This window comes from Haliotis rufescens, unplaced genomic scaffold, assembly GCF_023055435.1.
Source record: "Haliotis rufescens isolate VD_foot unplaced genomic scaffold, xgHalRufe1.0.p SCAF_2, whole genome shotgun sequence".
Taxonomy (NCBI): Eukaryota; Metazoa; Mollusca; class Gastropoda; order Lepetellida; family Haliotidae; genus Haliotis; species Haliotis rufescens.
In genome coordinates, this window is record NW_025963890.1 from 13,161,520 (window position 1) to 13,178,733 (window position 17,214).

Below are 17,214 nucleotides of genomic sequence, written 5' to 3' on the forward strand. Positions count from 1 at the left end.
GATGCTTTTGAATATTGGCAGTAAACAAGCTACAGACGAAAAGCAATTATTGCATATTTGAGCTTCATTTAAAACATGCATGTCGTGGCACAATACATTTCCTTGTTTACAATTATTAACTATGAGTCTTTCTGAATTAAACAATATGAGTTTTACACACACTTCTATTCAAATAATAAGTCATATGGCTCAGTCTCAACTTCGTGTTTATTTTAACTTCATTGAATATTGAAACCCCGATTCTTTTTGGTATTATGTTAATATCAAAGGTAACTTTTAGTCTTAAATCTTGTTATAGAAAGGTATTATCTCAAAGAGTTATCAACAGTTTACTTGACTATCTTCACCCTTTTATCTTGAATTACTCTTAATATCAAAATGTTTCATTAATCCAACGAACTGCAAGGCATCAGGTGATTATTGAGATAATGTTTCTCTTAATTGCACATCAGTTCCTTGTCCATCCACTGGTCTGAAATAGAAACATGTTTAACAGTTAAATCTCGAACCTACTTTATAAAAACACATGTCTCATTAAATAATCCTCAGCTGAAACGAAAGGGTTCAACGATTTATTAATTTTAAACAGGGATTGTTGTGTGACTCATATGAGAAGGCCTCTGTCACAAGATGGCTTACACATCAACTTCGCGTCAAGCTAAATTATCTCTACAAACTTGCTCTTGGCATCAGCAAAAATGTCTCTTTTCATCGAGAGGTTCTTTTTAAAAAAATGTACTTATCAGGTGTCAAATGGTTGTCAGGTGTCATTGGAATTATTTTCAATACATTTTAGTAGTTGAAATAATTGAGAGAAAACGTGCCCACCTGTTGAATTAACAGCATCATTGTTCGCATACTGTAAAAAATACCACCGACAGATCCTACTGATGACCAACTTCTGTATTTGAATCTTCTTCGCTTAACAGAATGGATAGTGACCTCAAATACATTTGCATATAAGCTATATACTCACATCAAACGTTCAACGTCCATTTGTTCTATTAGACCGCCACGCCGAATACTGAAATCGAGTAACAAATAGGTGTCACCACTATTTGGCACAACAAAGGTATTGAAATAACACTGCATCTAGATACCCGTATCTTTCAAGGTTTGGAGCTTTGATCTTCTTTAATGTCCGAATGATAATATGGATTCTCACTTGAGTAAGTGAGTGAGTGACTAAAGTTGGCTTAACGCCACTTTGAACAGTGTTTCAGTTATATCACAGCGTGTCAGATTGATGTGGGAGGATTGCCAGCATTCGAAGTGATGTACATGTCAGTTTACCACAGTGATGAAACAGGTATGATGCTGACAAACCAAGAACCAGGATTTGGAGCCACGATCATAGGTTTCTGCAGCTGGCACGCCTGAAGGACATATCTCAGTACAAAGAATTGCTGCGCCTTTGACATCTCGGCCACCACTCAGAGTTCTGATGAGGTGAAATGAAGTGCGTGGTTATTGCACTAATATAGAGATGTACATGCATGTGCGTGATGTGTGTGTGACAGTATACGTTCTCCGAGGCGCCAAGTCCTTGTTTTGTCCCCTTAATACCGAGCTACAGACATTGTACCGAGTACCATCCTTAACATCTTTTGGTATAAAGTGGCCTGGGATCGATCCCCCGACTTGGCAGACGCTCTATCCACTAGACTATGGAGGCTGTCCCGCCTCTCCTACAATGTAATAACATCAATGATTTGACGTACATTCTTGTACAATCTCTCCAGAGTAGTCTTGTCTGGGATGTATTTGCTGACCGTTGCTTTTGCATTCTGGACATATGGCTGGACATCGGGTAATCTGTCCAGAGATCGAAGGGGTATTGGCAGGCATAATTCTATCTGGATCTCTCCATGTTCTGGGTCCCAGGCAGTGATTTGGGGGTTATAAATTGTGAGAGCATCACGTGTGTAGTTCGTCAACTCCCGCTTGACTAGGTTCGGGATTTTCTGCAGGTGCTCCTCCAGGATGGATCCGCCCTTCGAGTAACACAAACAAACCAATTTTGCAAAATGTATAATCAAGCAGCCCCATGATCCCGTTTCAAAAAACAATCACAGCACTTCAAGTCTTTGGTAAACAATAATGGTTCCCATAGTCAAATAACAGCGACAAACACTATTTCAGTACGAATAGAAAATTTCTGCTAAAAGATCGGAAGAGCAACAGGTCTGGACTTCAGAGCACAGCTGTTCGTAACAGTACATATCAATACAACTGTAAATCTGGATCACAAAACAACATTATATCATAAAATATCATCATTCTAAGGTTCCCGAACACGAACAACACATTTGTAACTGCACGTTTACTCACCCACCTTTTAGCCATCATGAAACACGACTTACTTCTTGATATGCATTGTTAGTGATAGAGAACAGCATCTGTAGATCGCTTCGTTGCTCAGCATTTATCAGATGAGAACTAATCATGTCTCCCGAATTCATGAGCAAATCCTTGAAGCTGCCGTACGTCTTCACTGTGGTACTGTAGAGGCGGTCCATGTAAGGTGATATAGAATTAGATATCTCAAACTTGCTGTCTACGATGTGTGGTAGGTCCATGATCGTGTCTACTGTCGCTAGGAATACACATACAAGGTTTTGTAAATGTAATATAATATATTTACTCAATCAGGCTTCAGTGTTAATTAAATTCTACCTACAGTGAGCAATGCCAAATCAGCTAGACTCTCCGCAAACTATTCTGCATTATTTTGTCCCTAAACTCTCAGAAACCGTTTATGGTGGATTCAAATCCCAAAGAATGTTTTGTAGGAGTCCTTTCTGTCTGCTAGTTGGAAAATCATCGTCCGCGCCGATTACCTCCAAGTTTACACCTATATCTGGCAAGATCACAAGTAAGCTTTTCTTATGACACTAGTGGGATGCAGTGACGTTCTGTGGTGCAGTGCCCTTGTTGACAAAATGTGTCTTATCAAAGGTTATGCTACCTGCCGAGATTGCAAATGTTATTTACATAAGTTTGGACATTTCCTTTGCGAATATTGATATTGCTTACATAAATATTTGCTTTATTTCCAAAACATGTTTTCATAATCATTTTACACCTAGAATTCAACACGAGTCTCTCACTTCAGTCATCCTACACGGAAGTTCAAATCTGTTGCCTCGCTTGCCACTTCTCAGAGGGGAGTGGTCAAATGATGTTACGTGGTACTGACTATATATCATACCCAGCGTTAAACTAAAACCCACTTTAAGATCCCTTAAAACATCAAATAATGACAATTCAAACCTCGCATTGCTGAAGCCCTATATCTTTAAAACAAAATCCCGTTTGGTTACAAATAGAAGCCCCACACTGTATGACAACTTACCAGTAGCTTTCATCTGTACAATGTTGTAGTGGTGCTGATAGATGTCCCACATGTTTTGGATCATGTCATCTAAACTTGAGATCATCTCTACAGCATCTTCAACTGTTGTGTCCACCTTCTCCTAAAAACAAGCATGCAAGCATATCAATACAATACAGTACACTTGTTTTCCAATCTAGCTAGTAACATGGCCCCCTCGTGATACTGCTAAAACGTATATTTCCCACAGCTTCAACTGATGTTATTTGAATTCACTTTCTTTGTGTGAGAGGAAATGTTAACTGACGTTGAACAAACACATTTCTGCAGGATACCTTTGCAAGGACAACCCAGTCGTTCAGGAGGTGGTCATAGAACTCTTTCACATTCAGATCATTGGCATTCTGTAGGTGTTCTGTCATGGATCTAGTGCCTCGAATGAATCTTCTGAAAATAGTCTTCACAAGGTGCTTGTACAGCTTCCTGCAAATAATAAAAGCATAGTTTTTTTGGGTTTTTTGTCGTTGATCACTGCACTCGGCAATATTCCAATCGTATGACGACTGCCTGTAAAAATATCGGAGTCTGGACCAGATAATCCTTTGATCGATATTCTGAGCAACGATCCATGCTGTCGGGGTACAACGACACGCAATCAACCACGTCACCATGCCTGACTATCAGATCCATTAGGTCGCACCTTATTATGACCAGCATAGGTTGATGGGGACCTATTCTAACCTGGAATGTTATCAGAAATCGGTAGATACTCATGTACTTACTTTCCCGCTTCAGAATAGTATCCCATGTCTGCCATGTAGAAGTCATTACGGTCGTACATGCGCTTCATATCCCTCCTAATAGAGTCCAGCTGTTTTTCTATGGTAGCCATTTCTGACTCCAGTAGGTTTAGGTAGGGAGACAGTTCCTCCTTGGTGGCTTGTGCAATCCGGTGGTACTTGCCTGACAACTCCTGTCCCACAGACTCGTACACAGAGTCTAAAGTGGTCTTTCCATTTTCTCCATTCCTCTCCACTGCCCTAGTCAAGTAAGCCTGTTAAACACAAATTCATTCTTACTGGCGAGTTTATATAGCGCCTTCACATGTATGTAACTTTCAATATGGTCATTTATGTAAGCACTTACAAACGTTTGCGGGTGTTTCATACCTGAACATCGGCGATCATCTGTGGCCTCCAGGATATCCTGGCATGGAGAAGACGGGATGTGTTGAGTCTGAGGGCAACTATGCTGTCAGATACTCGACTTGAATTCTCCTGATGATAAACCCCAGCCTGCATAGCGCTTGAGTTCACATATCTTGCATCTACGTGAATCATCCTTTCAGGGTTATCTATTCGAAGAATTCTTTGAAGTAAGTGAGGGAATGAGCTATACATTTCATACACAACCAGTTATATATGTGTGCATATATTACTGCACGTCATATTAAAAGTCAGAATGAATATTGATATACTTGTATTTATTTAGTAGTTTCAAGTCTTTCAATGGCATTTAGAAGTGATACACATAAGGAAGAGAAATTATGCATGTCAAGTCCTTTATTATCAGGAACATAAGCAGAATAAATTCTCTTCCTTATGTGTATCACTTCTAAATACCATTGATAGTGTTCCTCATAATAAAGAAGTTGTCATACATATATTCTCTTCCTTGTTTATTTGTTGTTGTAAAAGAGAAAAAGTACCACAGACTACCTAGATCAAAACGTGTTTCAAGCTCCACCGCCCTCCAAGATGTCAGTCCAGTGGCTAGTGTCCTGTTGTTGATCACTATTTTAAAGGGGTTCTCTCCCATTTCAACAGAGGCTTCCAACTGCTTAATTGGACACTGCATCTACAACAAACCATGCATAAGATGTAACGTGGATGCATATACCTGTAAATAAAAACGACAAAACCCTATATATATTGATAAGAAATCTCTGTCAAAAACAGTGTCGATTGTACAATTACGACTCTATCATGGGCTTATGTTTATAAATCACTATCAAATATTGATGATACCAAAAGATGTGAGTGTCCTGGCCCACCGGGGGCACCCGTCACAAACGCATGCAAAGGCATGTCAATTGTTCACCTGAAAACAAAACGCGGGAGCTTATGGTACAAGTCAAATATTATTCAATATCACCTCATGCTGCAGTAGAAGAATACGTATTCTGTTTATGGTGAGTAAGAGTATATTCCATGCGTTTATGTTTCGCACCTTGTATGTATGAATCAACTAGAGTCTTCATTGCTTTCATCCATATCAAGATGCACCAAAAAAGAGTGTTATCACAAAACAAGTAGAGTACTCACTTTTAGCTTTAACATTTGCATTTCTGTATTCAAATGTCCTTCGAGAGCAAAGTTCTTTCTTTCCCTCGATGCTGTCAGGTAGGCAATATCCATTCCAGCAGATACTTTCTCACTGGAGCTACCGATGTGGGATGTAAGTTTGACGTCCACATCTGTATATGGGTGGCTAATGCCAACCACAAAGCTGTAGTTGCTGTTACCATAGCCATAGGAAATGTCATCCATTCGAGATGTAAGGGTGAGGGTTTTTCGGGAGTCACTGGAGTAGGACACTTGTGTTTTTCCATTGAAGACAGTCCTGCCATCATTCAGCAACATTGCCGTGTCAAGCTGGATGTTCTGAAGATTATTAACAACAAATAGAACATCACCGAATATGTTCCTTTTGAGGCACAAGCCATTTCCTCTTAGTACAAAGCATCAATCTGAATACATTCCAAAAAAAATTATCTAGCATGTTGATTCTATTTTAAATGATCAGTAATATATAAAATTAGTAGCATGCTTTTCTCACCTTGCCAATGGAAGGAAGTCTGAGAGAGAGATCTGCCTGCTTGTTTTTGTCATCCGGCGTGAAGATTGCTTTCATGGCAATCTTCTTTGTGTTATCTTTGTCTGCATCCCAGGAGAAGGCTCCATCCACAGTTTGGCTTGAACCTGTCTGACTGTAAGACCCATCCATTTGGAGACTTCTCAGAGGGGATCCCACTTTGAGGGAGCTATCAAACATCTTGCTGTTGCGACGGCTACGGTCCTTAACATTCACATCATAGAAAAGTTTGTGACCAGCCGCTTCATTCCAAATGAATTCTCCATGACTCTTTGTCTGGAGCTGTGAACTGAGGACATTTCCAATGATACCAACAGTACGTTGTGTTCTGATAAGCTTCAGTATCAGGTCTTTGTTCAAAAGAGACTGTCTGCTTCTGTCCATCAGTTTTGCTTGGAGCTCAATATTGCTTTCAGGATTTTTTCTGTCCCAGTTGATCACCATTACTCCATTAAGTTTTCGTAGTTTTCCAGGAATGATAACTTGTGTGACTGATGATTCATATGTTGATTCAGCAACCATAATATAACCTTTGGCTCTCACATTGTTTATGACTCTTTCTTTTTGGAGCACAACTGTAATGTTGCGAAAAGTATAAACATCTGAGTCAATAACTACACTTCCATCGAATTTGTTTGTGCTAAAGGTACTATAAATATTAGTAGCAATGTATTTACTCCCATTACTTTCTAACTTCAGAGCAGCCTCAAGACTTCCATCAACAATAAAGTGGTGATAATACAAAACACAATTTTCAAAACCTACCAAAGGCACTTTTGTCTCGACTTTAACAGTACAATTTCCTACAGTGGGATTTCTCAGTGAAAGTTTTACCAGATCTCGCCCCTTAATTTCTTTAGATTTGAAAAATAAATTTATGTCAATAAATGAATACAAAGCAAAATCTGAACTTAGAGTCAGTTGTTCCCCTTTACTGTTTAAGAACGTTATGTTATTCTTGAAAGTTTTGTAACTCTTAGAACGATCAGTAAAGAGAATGTGTTGCCTCTCATAACCAGTAATTGGAGTTATCAGTTCAGCTTTCACTGATCGGCTTTCATTTACTGGGGAAAGTACTGTAAATCTAAATGTAATGACTTTGTCGTCTCTGTAGCGAATGTTCAGTTTTCCAACTCCGTGTTGTCTGCTTACTTCTTTGCAATCAAAGGTAAACCCAGTGTTCGTAAAGTTCTCAGCAGGAGTCCAAATTGTCAGATGTGTATGAAATCCATCCTTCCAGGCAAATACAAACTCAGTTCCTACTGTTTGATTATTTATCTTGAAAGTACTAGTGGCATTAAGTACTCGATTAGCTTTTACAATGTCAAAGGTTCCTTCCATTAATTCGTAACCATGGAAATTGGTGTGCAAGGTCATATTCCCCATTTTCCAATCCTTTTTAGTCGTGTAATACAGTGAAATCACCATGTCATCAATTTGTGTGTCCATTTTCCCATAGTAATATGATCCGTTTCTAAGACCACTAAATACTATTTTACTTGTTCTATATTTTTCAAATGGTGTTTTTACAAGAAGTGTTACTGTTGGATCAACTGGATCTCTATCAGTCCATATAGAGTCTAATGTAATTTGCTTGTGGTTTCCATACATGAATGTAATATTCCCATACGTTTTGTAACTCAAATCAAGTCCATCAAATCGAAATGAAAATATTTCAAAATTTCTAAATGGTGTCGTGAGCTCTATCAAATTTAAATGGTACCGTCTTTGTTGACCAGAAACTGATCTGTAGGTGGTTCTGTTGTGGGTCAAGCTGAATGTTATTTCTTTGGCATCCATGTAACGGAGTGTTGCATATACATTTCTCCATTTTTTGTAATGATGGTAAGATAGTCCCGTTTCACGAAAATCTTGGATAGGTGTTCTTAATTCCATAACCACTTTGATTCTGTCTCTTTCTTTCACACCAACAACCGTACCCTCAAAGATCGAACCTGCCAATGTGTATAAAGCACTGGTATTGAGTGTTGTTGGGGTTATTTCAAAGTTCAAAGACACCTTAAGTAGTTGCATACTCTTGTTATTCGATGTAAATAGCACTCTCATTTTATGTCCATGTTTGTAGACAATCTGCACTAAATTCGAATATCCAAACATTTTGATTTCAGTTTGGACACGACTCTGGCCTAAAGGACCAGTATAGGTAAACGACACTACGTTGTTTCCAGCTGTAGTCTTCAGCGTTATAGCTAGTCTAACGTTTGTCAAATTGACTAGACTGAAACTGAACATAGCCCTTTGGTTGCAACCATAAATGGCTTCAGTAGTCAAAGCAGCTTCAGATTTGCCAAATGAATGCTGATACTTTACAGTGTTGTTTTCATATCCTTCGAAAGGTGTTGTCATCTCACCCTCAAAATCGATGTGAGCTAGGTCGTTGTATATGAATGAAATTGCTCCTTTTATTTGTTTCCTCTTATCATATGATAGGCTTCCTTTCGTTTTAAAATTGACAATGCCTCCAACATGGTGAAGATGTAATTCATACACCCTGTCATCGTTGGATGGCGATGACAATACTCCATTGGCTGACAATTCCAACCCATTATGTGTATTTGATGGCATCTTTAACTCAGCTGCATATGTGATCTTATTTTCTTTACGTCCCGAGGAAAATGATCCAACTGAAGAAGCCTTCTTTGTCTCATGATCAAGGCTTACTTCAGCATTTAGATATTTCAATTGGTGAAGCGATGTCTTGATTTCAACAAGTGCCGTGGTCTCTTTTGCGTTTCTGGTGAACCCACACTCAACCGAAGTAGATACTGCTTCATTCTTCAAAGAACCACCTGTATGTTTCCTGTAGTTTGCTGCAAGTTCAGATCCCATTGTGTCCGAGTTTGAATTGTATTTACCTTGAATGTCGAAACTGACATCCTGAAATACAATAAGTAAATTCAGTAACTTGATTTTCTTCAGGGAGCCACAAAATATTACTTTAAGTCTAGTTTAACACCAACACATGTTTAGACTGGCATCCTAAAGTGTCAACATATTCAGATCTTGGAAAGGCCGATACTGCTACGAACAGAGTCATAGCACAGATTACATTTTTATTCTTAGTTTTGTATGTAAATGAGCAATCATATTTTGATGAAATGTTAAACAATTCTTTATTTAACATTAGACAAACGAATACGACACGGATTAGATTTCAAAAGACGCTATTAGATGGTGACCTCACACCCACTGATAATTGGTAGACAGGGAGCCATTACAATTCTTCTACATCAACACATACAGCCCGACCAACCCTCAAATAATGGAACCACAGCTTAAAAGTACAGCAAGCAAGGTCATAACAGTTTATTCGTGGAGAAAAAAGTCACACATAGTGGAGAACAATTCTTAACAAATATCTTATAATCTTGGAATACAAGAATATTCCATCATTGGAATATTTGACGAGTTTTTATCCTACGAGTTTTCGTAAACAGAACCATTTGAGTCCAAGAGACTTAGTGTCTTTTAATCCTGTCAACTTTATCTAGCAAGCCAATTGTAATGATCATTGATCAGCCATAAGTTGTCTTACCATTGGACCAATCCCAGTCTTGAGTTTCCATTTGATATTCACTGCCCTTTTGTTCAAATGATGGTCTACTGACGCAGATCCCGTGATGTGTCTGTCGGGGTTTCCAATCTTCATCCCATACTTTACTGTGACATCTGCTTTGCTATGTCTCGTGCTGTGTGCGAGGTCACTTTTCAGAAATACGTTCAGATTTGGGTGCTGTTGGTTCGTATAGCCCCTATGTAAGAAAAATGCATAAACGTGGAAACTTTCTTGCAAATTACCTGTAACACAAACCCTGAATACATATTTGTTGTACCGCAATCAGCAATATTCCAGCCATTTGTCTTGGTGGCCTGTGAATAACCCTGTCTGAACTAGACAAACCAGTTCACATATCTACGCCATAAGGGTACAGAGAACAGACAACCGATCGAATGATGACAGATTATGGATGACATCACATAAGTTTATAAGTTCATCTAAAATGGGTTTGGCATAAACAGTGTTGAAAGTGCTTCCACGTACATATGGAACATATACTTCCAGCGACTTTTTGTGTTGTGATCTGCAAGCTTCGACCTGAACGTATGTTTGTTGTTCCATCCGCTATAGGCCTTCGGAAGATTGTACTCCAGGATGATTGTGGGGTTGACTGTTTTCTTCGTTCCTTCCATATTGCCTGTGACCTTCGCATCCAGGAATTCAGATCTCACTATTACCTTTGCCGAGTGTTTTGTCTTTTTACCAGATATTTCGTACATATCACCTGTTAAAAACATCTAATCTTAGACTTCTGCATACTTCTCATTCAGTATATACAGCATGTACATATTTGGAAGAGATTAATAATACAGTTTGCCTTACATCTGCACTATAAACTATTTACCTAAACAATAGTTCTTTTCCTAGTAATATTCAGGTCAATATATACAAATGCATTTGCCTTTATTGTCTGTGCTGCTGAATATTGAAAATGAGTGACGTTGATGTATATTATGATTGTCAAGCTTTTCTGTTGGAATATGTGAAATATCAACCATATATTATGATTTGACAATAGACCATGATGCTCACATTGAAAAGTAATTGGCTTTCTTAGAAGCTTGTGAACATCCAAAGTTACTCCTCCCTGAAGTGATTTGCTCTCCTTATATTCCCATTCCCCCTTGAGTGAGACAAGCTCAAGTTTGGGGGTCTTCACCATCAGTGTAGGGATGACCTTGATGATTGACTTCTTCCTGCCACTTTTCTTGTACATCCAGCCAGCCTCGAGAACGAAGTCCTGCTTTGGAGCGAGGCTGAAAGTACCCTTTAGACTCTTCTCAATTTTAGAGTTCATCAAGGAGGCTGTACAAAGACATTGATGTAGAAGTAAACCTCATTATCATAGTTTAGTGTGTGTTCTAGTACAGATGTGCTACAACTCAATAAAACACCCTTAGAGAATGTCAAGATTGTCAACTGTAAAATCTATGATTGTTTCGTGAGTTTAATTGTGTTTAAATATTAGCATTCGAATGAAGAGTAATTTTGCAGTCTCTACTTGCATTTAAAGTTCACTGCATTCTTTGTTAACCCTTTGAGCGTTAACTCAACACTGGCTTTCTTGTTTGCTTCAACCTCTACTGTTCCACTGAGCAGGATGACCTTTGCACGTGGACGTCTGATCTCCAGTCGGGGAATGTAGGTTACAGATGACCTTTTTCTCTTTATTCCAACTTCACTGATGACAACGTATTCTGATGATTTATCAACAGTCAAATGGCCTTGCAAGCCAATATTTTTCTTCTCAAATGTCATTGAACCTGTGGTATAATACGTAAATGATAACAATAAACATAACAATAGTAATCTTTCCAGATCAATACATTTTTCTATAAAGATATCGATGAACATCAACTATATATTATTACTATATACTTATTACTGTATTTATATACCAAGTCAGCGAGCCTGACCACCCGATCCGATCATCTTCATCTTGTATGTTTTTAGCACGTGAATATTGAGCCTTCCTAAAAAAATCATCTTTATACAAGTCTAAGCTTCATTCATTTTGAAATGAACAATATTATTTTTTGAAAAATCAAACTGCCTTTAAGAGTTGCTTTTTTCCAGGGGGTCAATGCTTTCATCTCAAAGTCTTTGGTTTTCTTCTTCAACGAAAAGGATATGTCAATGGTGCGGTCAGTCCTGGATCCAGGTGTGTTCAGGATGAACTGTACAAACGTGTTCTGCTTCGCCTGTAAACATTGAATTAGAACATATAGTTCGGCATATCATATTAACATGTTGGACGTCTACGTATTTGTTATCTTTGAGTTCTTGGCACACATGCAGTCGTTTTGGACATACATCATATTGATAGGCTCAAAATATGAGTTTTTGCTTTCTTGAAATTTAAACAACCGCTTGGTATAGATCAATATTAAGAGCTTATAAAGTTAACCTACCCCAGATTGTTTAGCCATGAGCTTGTAGCCAGTGTGTGTGTCCCTCTTGTAAAGAACGAGGCTTTGGTAGAAGGGCCCTGTGAAGGGGAAGTATGGAGCATCATCCACCATGGAAGCATTAGGCCACTGGAACTCATTACAGAGCTCAAGGCCGGTAATGGTGGCAATCCTGGCCCCTGTGCACAGTTCCAGTTTCTTTCTGTTGCCTGAGACCAAATCTTGTTTCTTCTCCTGATCACCATGAATGCTGAAGAACTCTGTGCTGTAGAATATGGATTGAGATATTAATCCATACGGAAAGTGAAAGATTTTGTTTTTAATGATTGATAGTTTCGTTTTTGTTTCTTTCATAAATAGAAGTGACAAAACCGATTCCATATTCACAAGAAATCTTCAAAAGAATGTCAGTGGAAATATTATCTATGAACTATAGAACAATAAGCATTTATGTAATATGCTTTGATGTGTCTATTCTATATTTATATTTTCCTTAATTGTATTTAATGAATACTCAAGATATATTATGATAGTGTTAGCTCTTGTATCTTTACAGTAATAGCCTTGGCTTCCAAATAATATCATCTTAAGATAATTATTACCAGAAAACTAGTAGTCCTGTGAATACGAAAATTAAATAAATATGTATAAGAATAAATCCGAGAAATGATATTCTGTGTACTCTGTTCAATATAATAAGATGTTCCTACCTGACATCCAGGATTTCCATTTTCTCCTGTGGAAAGTCAATGTTGGCGCTAAGAATTTTTCCTCGGTTGAGTTCTACACGCCCTTTCAAGGCAGTGCTGGAATGCCATGTGTTGACAACTCTAAGACCGGTTTTGGTGACAAAGGCATCCATGCTCATAGTGCCAGCAATCTTAATAGAACCGCTGGAAAAGATTGTCAAAACAAACATAGAAGCACAACTGTATAAATAATGTCCTTTACTTCGGCACGCAATAAAAACAATTATTTCAAATTTCATCAAAGTACCTTGGCTTTATGATTCCATCAATGAGGAGACTCCTTGGTGAAGCCATCATGTTTCGGAGATCCACTTCCCCTGAGGCCTGAAGGTCTATGGTGCCTGTTCCATTAACGTTGAGATTTAGGGGGAGACCAGAGCTGGTGGGGATGATCATGCTGCTGTCCAAGATCATCATACTCTGAGTGAAAGAGTAATCATGCTTCTTGGACATCTTGATGAGTAAGTCCAGAAAGTTGAAGTTCTTGACAGAAGCGATGGGATCAACGCCTTTGAAATGACCATAGTACATTTCATTGCCAAAGAACTTCATGTATATGTCTCCTTTCATGTCAGAAGAATTGTCGGAAATCTACAATGTAAGTACATATTATGAGTGTAACATCATTTTCATACACAAAACACTGAAATGCACACAAAATTGTTTCACTTACCCGGACAATACACTTCCGCTGGTGGTAATCCTTCCGCTGGTGGTAATCCTTTGATCCGTGAGAAGTCAATTAACCAAGTGACACTGAGTTACGTTTGAGACGAGCTTGTTTATTGTACATGTAATTCGATAAATATGGCGTCTGTGGAGGTCAGAGGTCAAAATTGTGACTTCAAACTGTGAGTATGGCCTGTCAACCAGCGTTACCAGCGAACCTTGATTACATATTACAAGAACACAGCCGATCTGGACAATTTGGAATTATTGTTTAAAATTTAAACCTCAAAATGTGGTAAAGTTCAAACTTCCATGACAGATTTTTTGAAACGTGTATGTCTTGAATAAAGATTAAGTGGATATATCTGTTTGCTCTGTCATCTGTCATGAGTTGCATAATTAAAGGGAAGTAACTCTTCAAGTAAGAAGCTGGTTTCAGTTATACAGAAATTCGTTTGTACGGACGAATTGTGAAATGACGCAAGTGTCCGTATAAACGAGGCACGACTGTACCAGCAATAATTTGGAATACAGAATAGAGATAAAGATTAATTGTGTAATATATCCCCACTTAAGTTTATCTTCACAACCATTATTTTCATATACATACCATTTCTTTCTTTGGTAGCCAGTCTCTGAAGAAAGTGTATTGACTGAGATATTTTTCAATCAAGTACTCCACACCTTCCATACGCCCACCAAGTTCGAAGAGATTGAGAGAGTTCCCAAAGAGATCTACTGTCATGTTGAACATTGCAGAGCGAGGAATGGCAGACTTATTTGAAAAGATGACATTACTCTCGAGCATGGCACCAGTGTTGAATTTCTCCATGAAGACGGAGACTTCATAGTTGCGTGAATGTTTCAGTCTTGAGAGGTCGAACTTCCTTCCAAGGGTTTTGTCCTGCAGTATTCGTCTGATGGTCTGTTTCTGTGGACTGGATGTTTCCATCAGGTTGGTAAGATGAGACCAGACAAAGGCTCCAACTTGATAAACTTTCTCAGACTCGAGTGTTCTTTGGATTGTATTCAAGACGTCTTCAGATGGACAGGGCATCACAGCCAAGTAGGCAGCAATTCTCAGCTCGGAGTCCTCATCAGAATCTTGGTAGATGGTCATTACTTCACTTCTCTGAAATGATAAACATGTTGTGTAATCGTAGTGTTATCAAATATATATATATATATAATATTAATATATTATGACATTTAAATATAACAAATAGCATATCTTTGAGTGAGTTTCGTATACATTTCCATAACTTACATCGGCAGTACATTGTAGTCTTCTGTAGGCCTGGATGGCAGCTACTCGGACCTCCATTGGGTTGGCTTGTTTGTTGAAGCAGCTGCTAAGCGTAGTGGTCAGTCTGTCCACATGGCCTGCATTTCCGAGAGCACGAAGTGCCACAAGACTAGTCTCCAGATTAGTATCTCTGATGTAGCAGCCATAACCAATGGTCTTCTCCATTGTAGAGATGATACGTGTGATAATGGATTCCTCAGAACAAGCTTCATGATGGTTGCAATAGTTGTTGACCATAGTGGAGATAGGTAGCATGGCCGCCTTGCTGTACTGTGGGGTGTCAAGAAGTGCCTACAAATGAATAGATTCAGAATTGACATTAGATTCAAAAGAAGGCTTCTTTGACAACTTTTAGGGAGAGTGAATACCATTATTATGTTTTCTGAGATGAGACTATAAGCTCACCTTTACTTCCTGCAACATCTCCAGTGTTGGGTAGTGGATGAGAGACAGGGAAGTGATCCACATGGCTGCCTGTGCACCAGTGACTTCTCTTTTCAGCAGAATTTCTTTCAAGAATGCAACAGATGCACTTGTGCTGGCCATCGGTATTGCGTCCAAGAAGATACTCCTGGGAAAAAATCAAGGATGAAAGTTATACAACAGGAAGAGGGCTTGTGGATATTCCACAATCTCATTGTACAGGTATTTTTTATATTTTGTTTCGGATAAAATATCAAATTTATTAAAGTTGTGTGAAAGCAAATAATTAAGGACCTTTTAATGTTGGGACATAAAAGCCATGGGGAGTACTAACTTGACTCTCTCGCTGTTTTCAGTGCAAATAGCCCCAGATTTAACTTGCTTGTAGACACTTCTCATGTCATCACTATGCAAGTTTTTGATGATGTAGACAAGCTCAGAGAACAAGCGTGCGGTGTCGGGGCGTATATCCTCGCGTGTATTCTGACAGATCTCTCGCAGTTTACTCTTAGCATCCCTCATTGGTTGACCTTTGTTTCCTGGGCCATAGGCGTGTTCAAAAACAACTTCTGCCCGATTCCTTATGTAATCTAGAACATTAAGTGTGTACGACCATGAGGAACATTTATGAAAGATGATAATTTGATGTATTTTAACGTGTTTTTATAATTGTCTCACAATTGTCACAACTACTTTGACTTTTACACCCAATGGAATCTGTTTCAGCAGAAAATCGAAGCTGATTATTCTCCAGCATTGACGTTTTGTATTTACGAATACGAATTCATCTGCAGAGCTAGAACCAGAAGACTGATCACCTTGTCTTGTGGTAACACCAGATCTCCGAGTCTTGTAGTTGAGTCTCTGAAGGATTTTGGTGGTGGCACCACTGGTGGCCCTGGAGAAAGGTCTGAATGTGTGGGTCTCCCGGATGAGCGCACTCTTGAGGAGTCCATTCTTGTCCAGTTCTTGTTCACATTCGTGTGTACTCTTCATGAGGGGCAGAGACTGGATCTCTGAAGGAACTCTGTACTGCATGCCATGGATGGAACTGTGATAACCATTACGATCAGTGCAACCTAGGAGATCTTTTGTTTTTTTTATTGTGGTAGAAAACCAGCCTTGAATCACCTTGTAGTCGGTATGACATTCACCCGTGACATCCCTCTGTAAATACGTAAGTCTTTATTAGGGATGCATTCTTATTTGAATTTCCAATGTATTGCTATTGGACATAGTCCCGTCGTACCATCGGTTATAAGTTCAAATATCTAGAATTTACGTTGACACCACATGGACTATGTATTGTTGTCAAATAATGCTTTAAAATAACAATATATTTATAATAAGCACCTCTTGTAAGAACAAGAGGCGACGATTTGTTCATAGCCACATTATCATCATCGTCGTCGACATCGTCATCATCAACAGTCCTTAAATTTCTAATACAACATGACATCATCTTAACACAGGACTGTGGACGTACTTGGTCTCGACTTCATTCAAAGAGACACCACCATAAACATTTCTTGAAATAATCCCTACATCTCTGATTATGCTACGACCAACTGTTTAGTCAGTTGTCAAATAACACCACATTTTTATTTCATTGACATATTTACTTCAAAGACGCTCTGGTCTCTATCCAGGCTATCCATACTGTTCTGGACAGCAGTGAGAAGACCTCTCTTGATGTTGAGAGCCCACGTGGTTTCACCCTCAGCTGGACACAGCTCCTCTACCACGCCATCTTGGAAAGAGAACCGAAGTGGAGATCGTTCCAGATTCCTCTTGAATTCCCCAGTTTCGTCAGCATTTTCCATTGGGTTAGTCGAGGGATCAGATCGGTACACTTTGACATCGCGGAGCTG

At 38.8% G+C, this 17,214-nt stretch overlaps 1 protein-coding gene across 1 annotated transcript in view; it reads right to left on the bottom strand.

Annotated features, from left to right (window-relative positions):
• Positions 1-257: 257 nt before the first annotated feature.
• Positions 258-17,214, bottom strand: part of LOC124119888 — a 29,842-nt gene continuing 12,885 nt past the window's right edge. The window contains exons 4-28 of the mRNA XM_046482553.2: positions 16,966-17,211; positions 16,162-16,510; positions 15,678-15,933; positions 15,326-15,491; positions 14,882-15,211; positions 14,225-14,746; positions 13,193-13,536; positions 12,907-13,089; positions 12,200-12,461; positions 11,842-11,989; positions 11,294-11,551; positions 10,821-11,093; positions 10,272-10,512; positions 9,765-9,981; positions 6,173-9,106; positions 5,659-5,997; positions 5,053-5,191; positions 4,504-4,688; positions 4,117-4,388; positions 3,670-3,817; positions 3,356-3,476; positions 2,364-2,596; positions 1,722-1,994; positions 977-1,024; positions 258-472 (exon numbers count right to left, since the gene is read on the bottom strand). Coding sequence (XP_046338509.2) covers positions 986-1,024; positions 1,722-1,994; positions 2,364-2,596; positions 3,356-3,476; positions 3,670-3,817; positions 4,117-4,388; positions 4,504-4,688; positions 5,053-5,191; positions 5,659-5,997; positions 6,173-9,106; positions 9,765-9,981; positions 10,272-10,512; positions 10,821-11,093; positions 11,294-11,551; positions 11,842-11,989; positions 12,200-12,461; positions 12,907-13,089; positions 13,193-13,536; positions 14,225-14,746; positions 14,882-15,211; positions 15,326-15,491; positions 15,678-15,933; positions 16,162-16,510; positions 16,966-17,211 — 8,478 coding nt within the window. The 3' untranslated portion in view covers positions 258-472; positions 977-985. The remainder of the gene's footprint in view (positions 473-976; positions 1,025-1,721; positions 1,995-2,363; positions 2,597-3,355; positions 3,477-3,669; positions 3,818-4,116; positions 4,389-4,503; positions 4,689-5,052; positions 5,192-5,658; positions 5,998-6,172; positions 9,107-9,764; positions 9,982-10,271; positions 10,513-10,820; positions 11,094-11,293; positions 11,552-11,841; positions 11,990-12,199; positions 12,462-12,906; positions 13,090-13,192; positions 13,537-14,224; positions 14,747-14,881; positions 15,212-15,325; positions 15,492-15,677; positions 15,934-16,161; positions 16,511-16,965; positions 17,212-17,214) is intronic.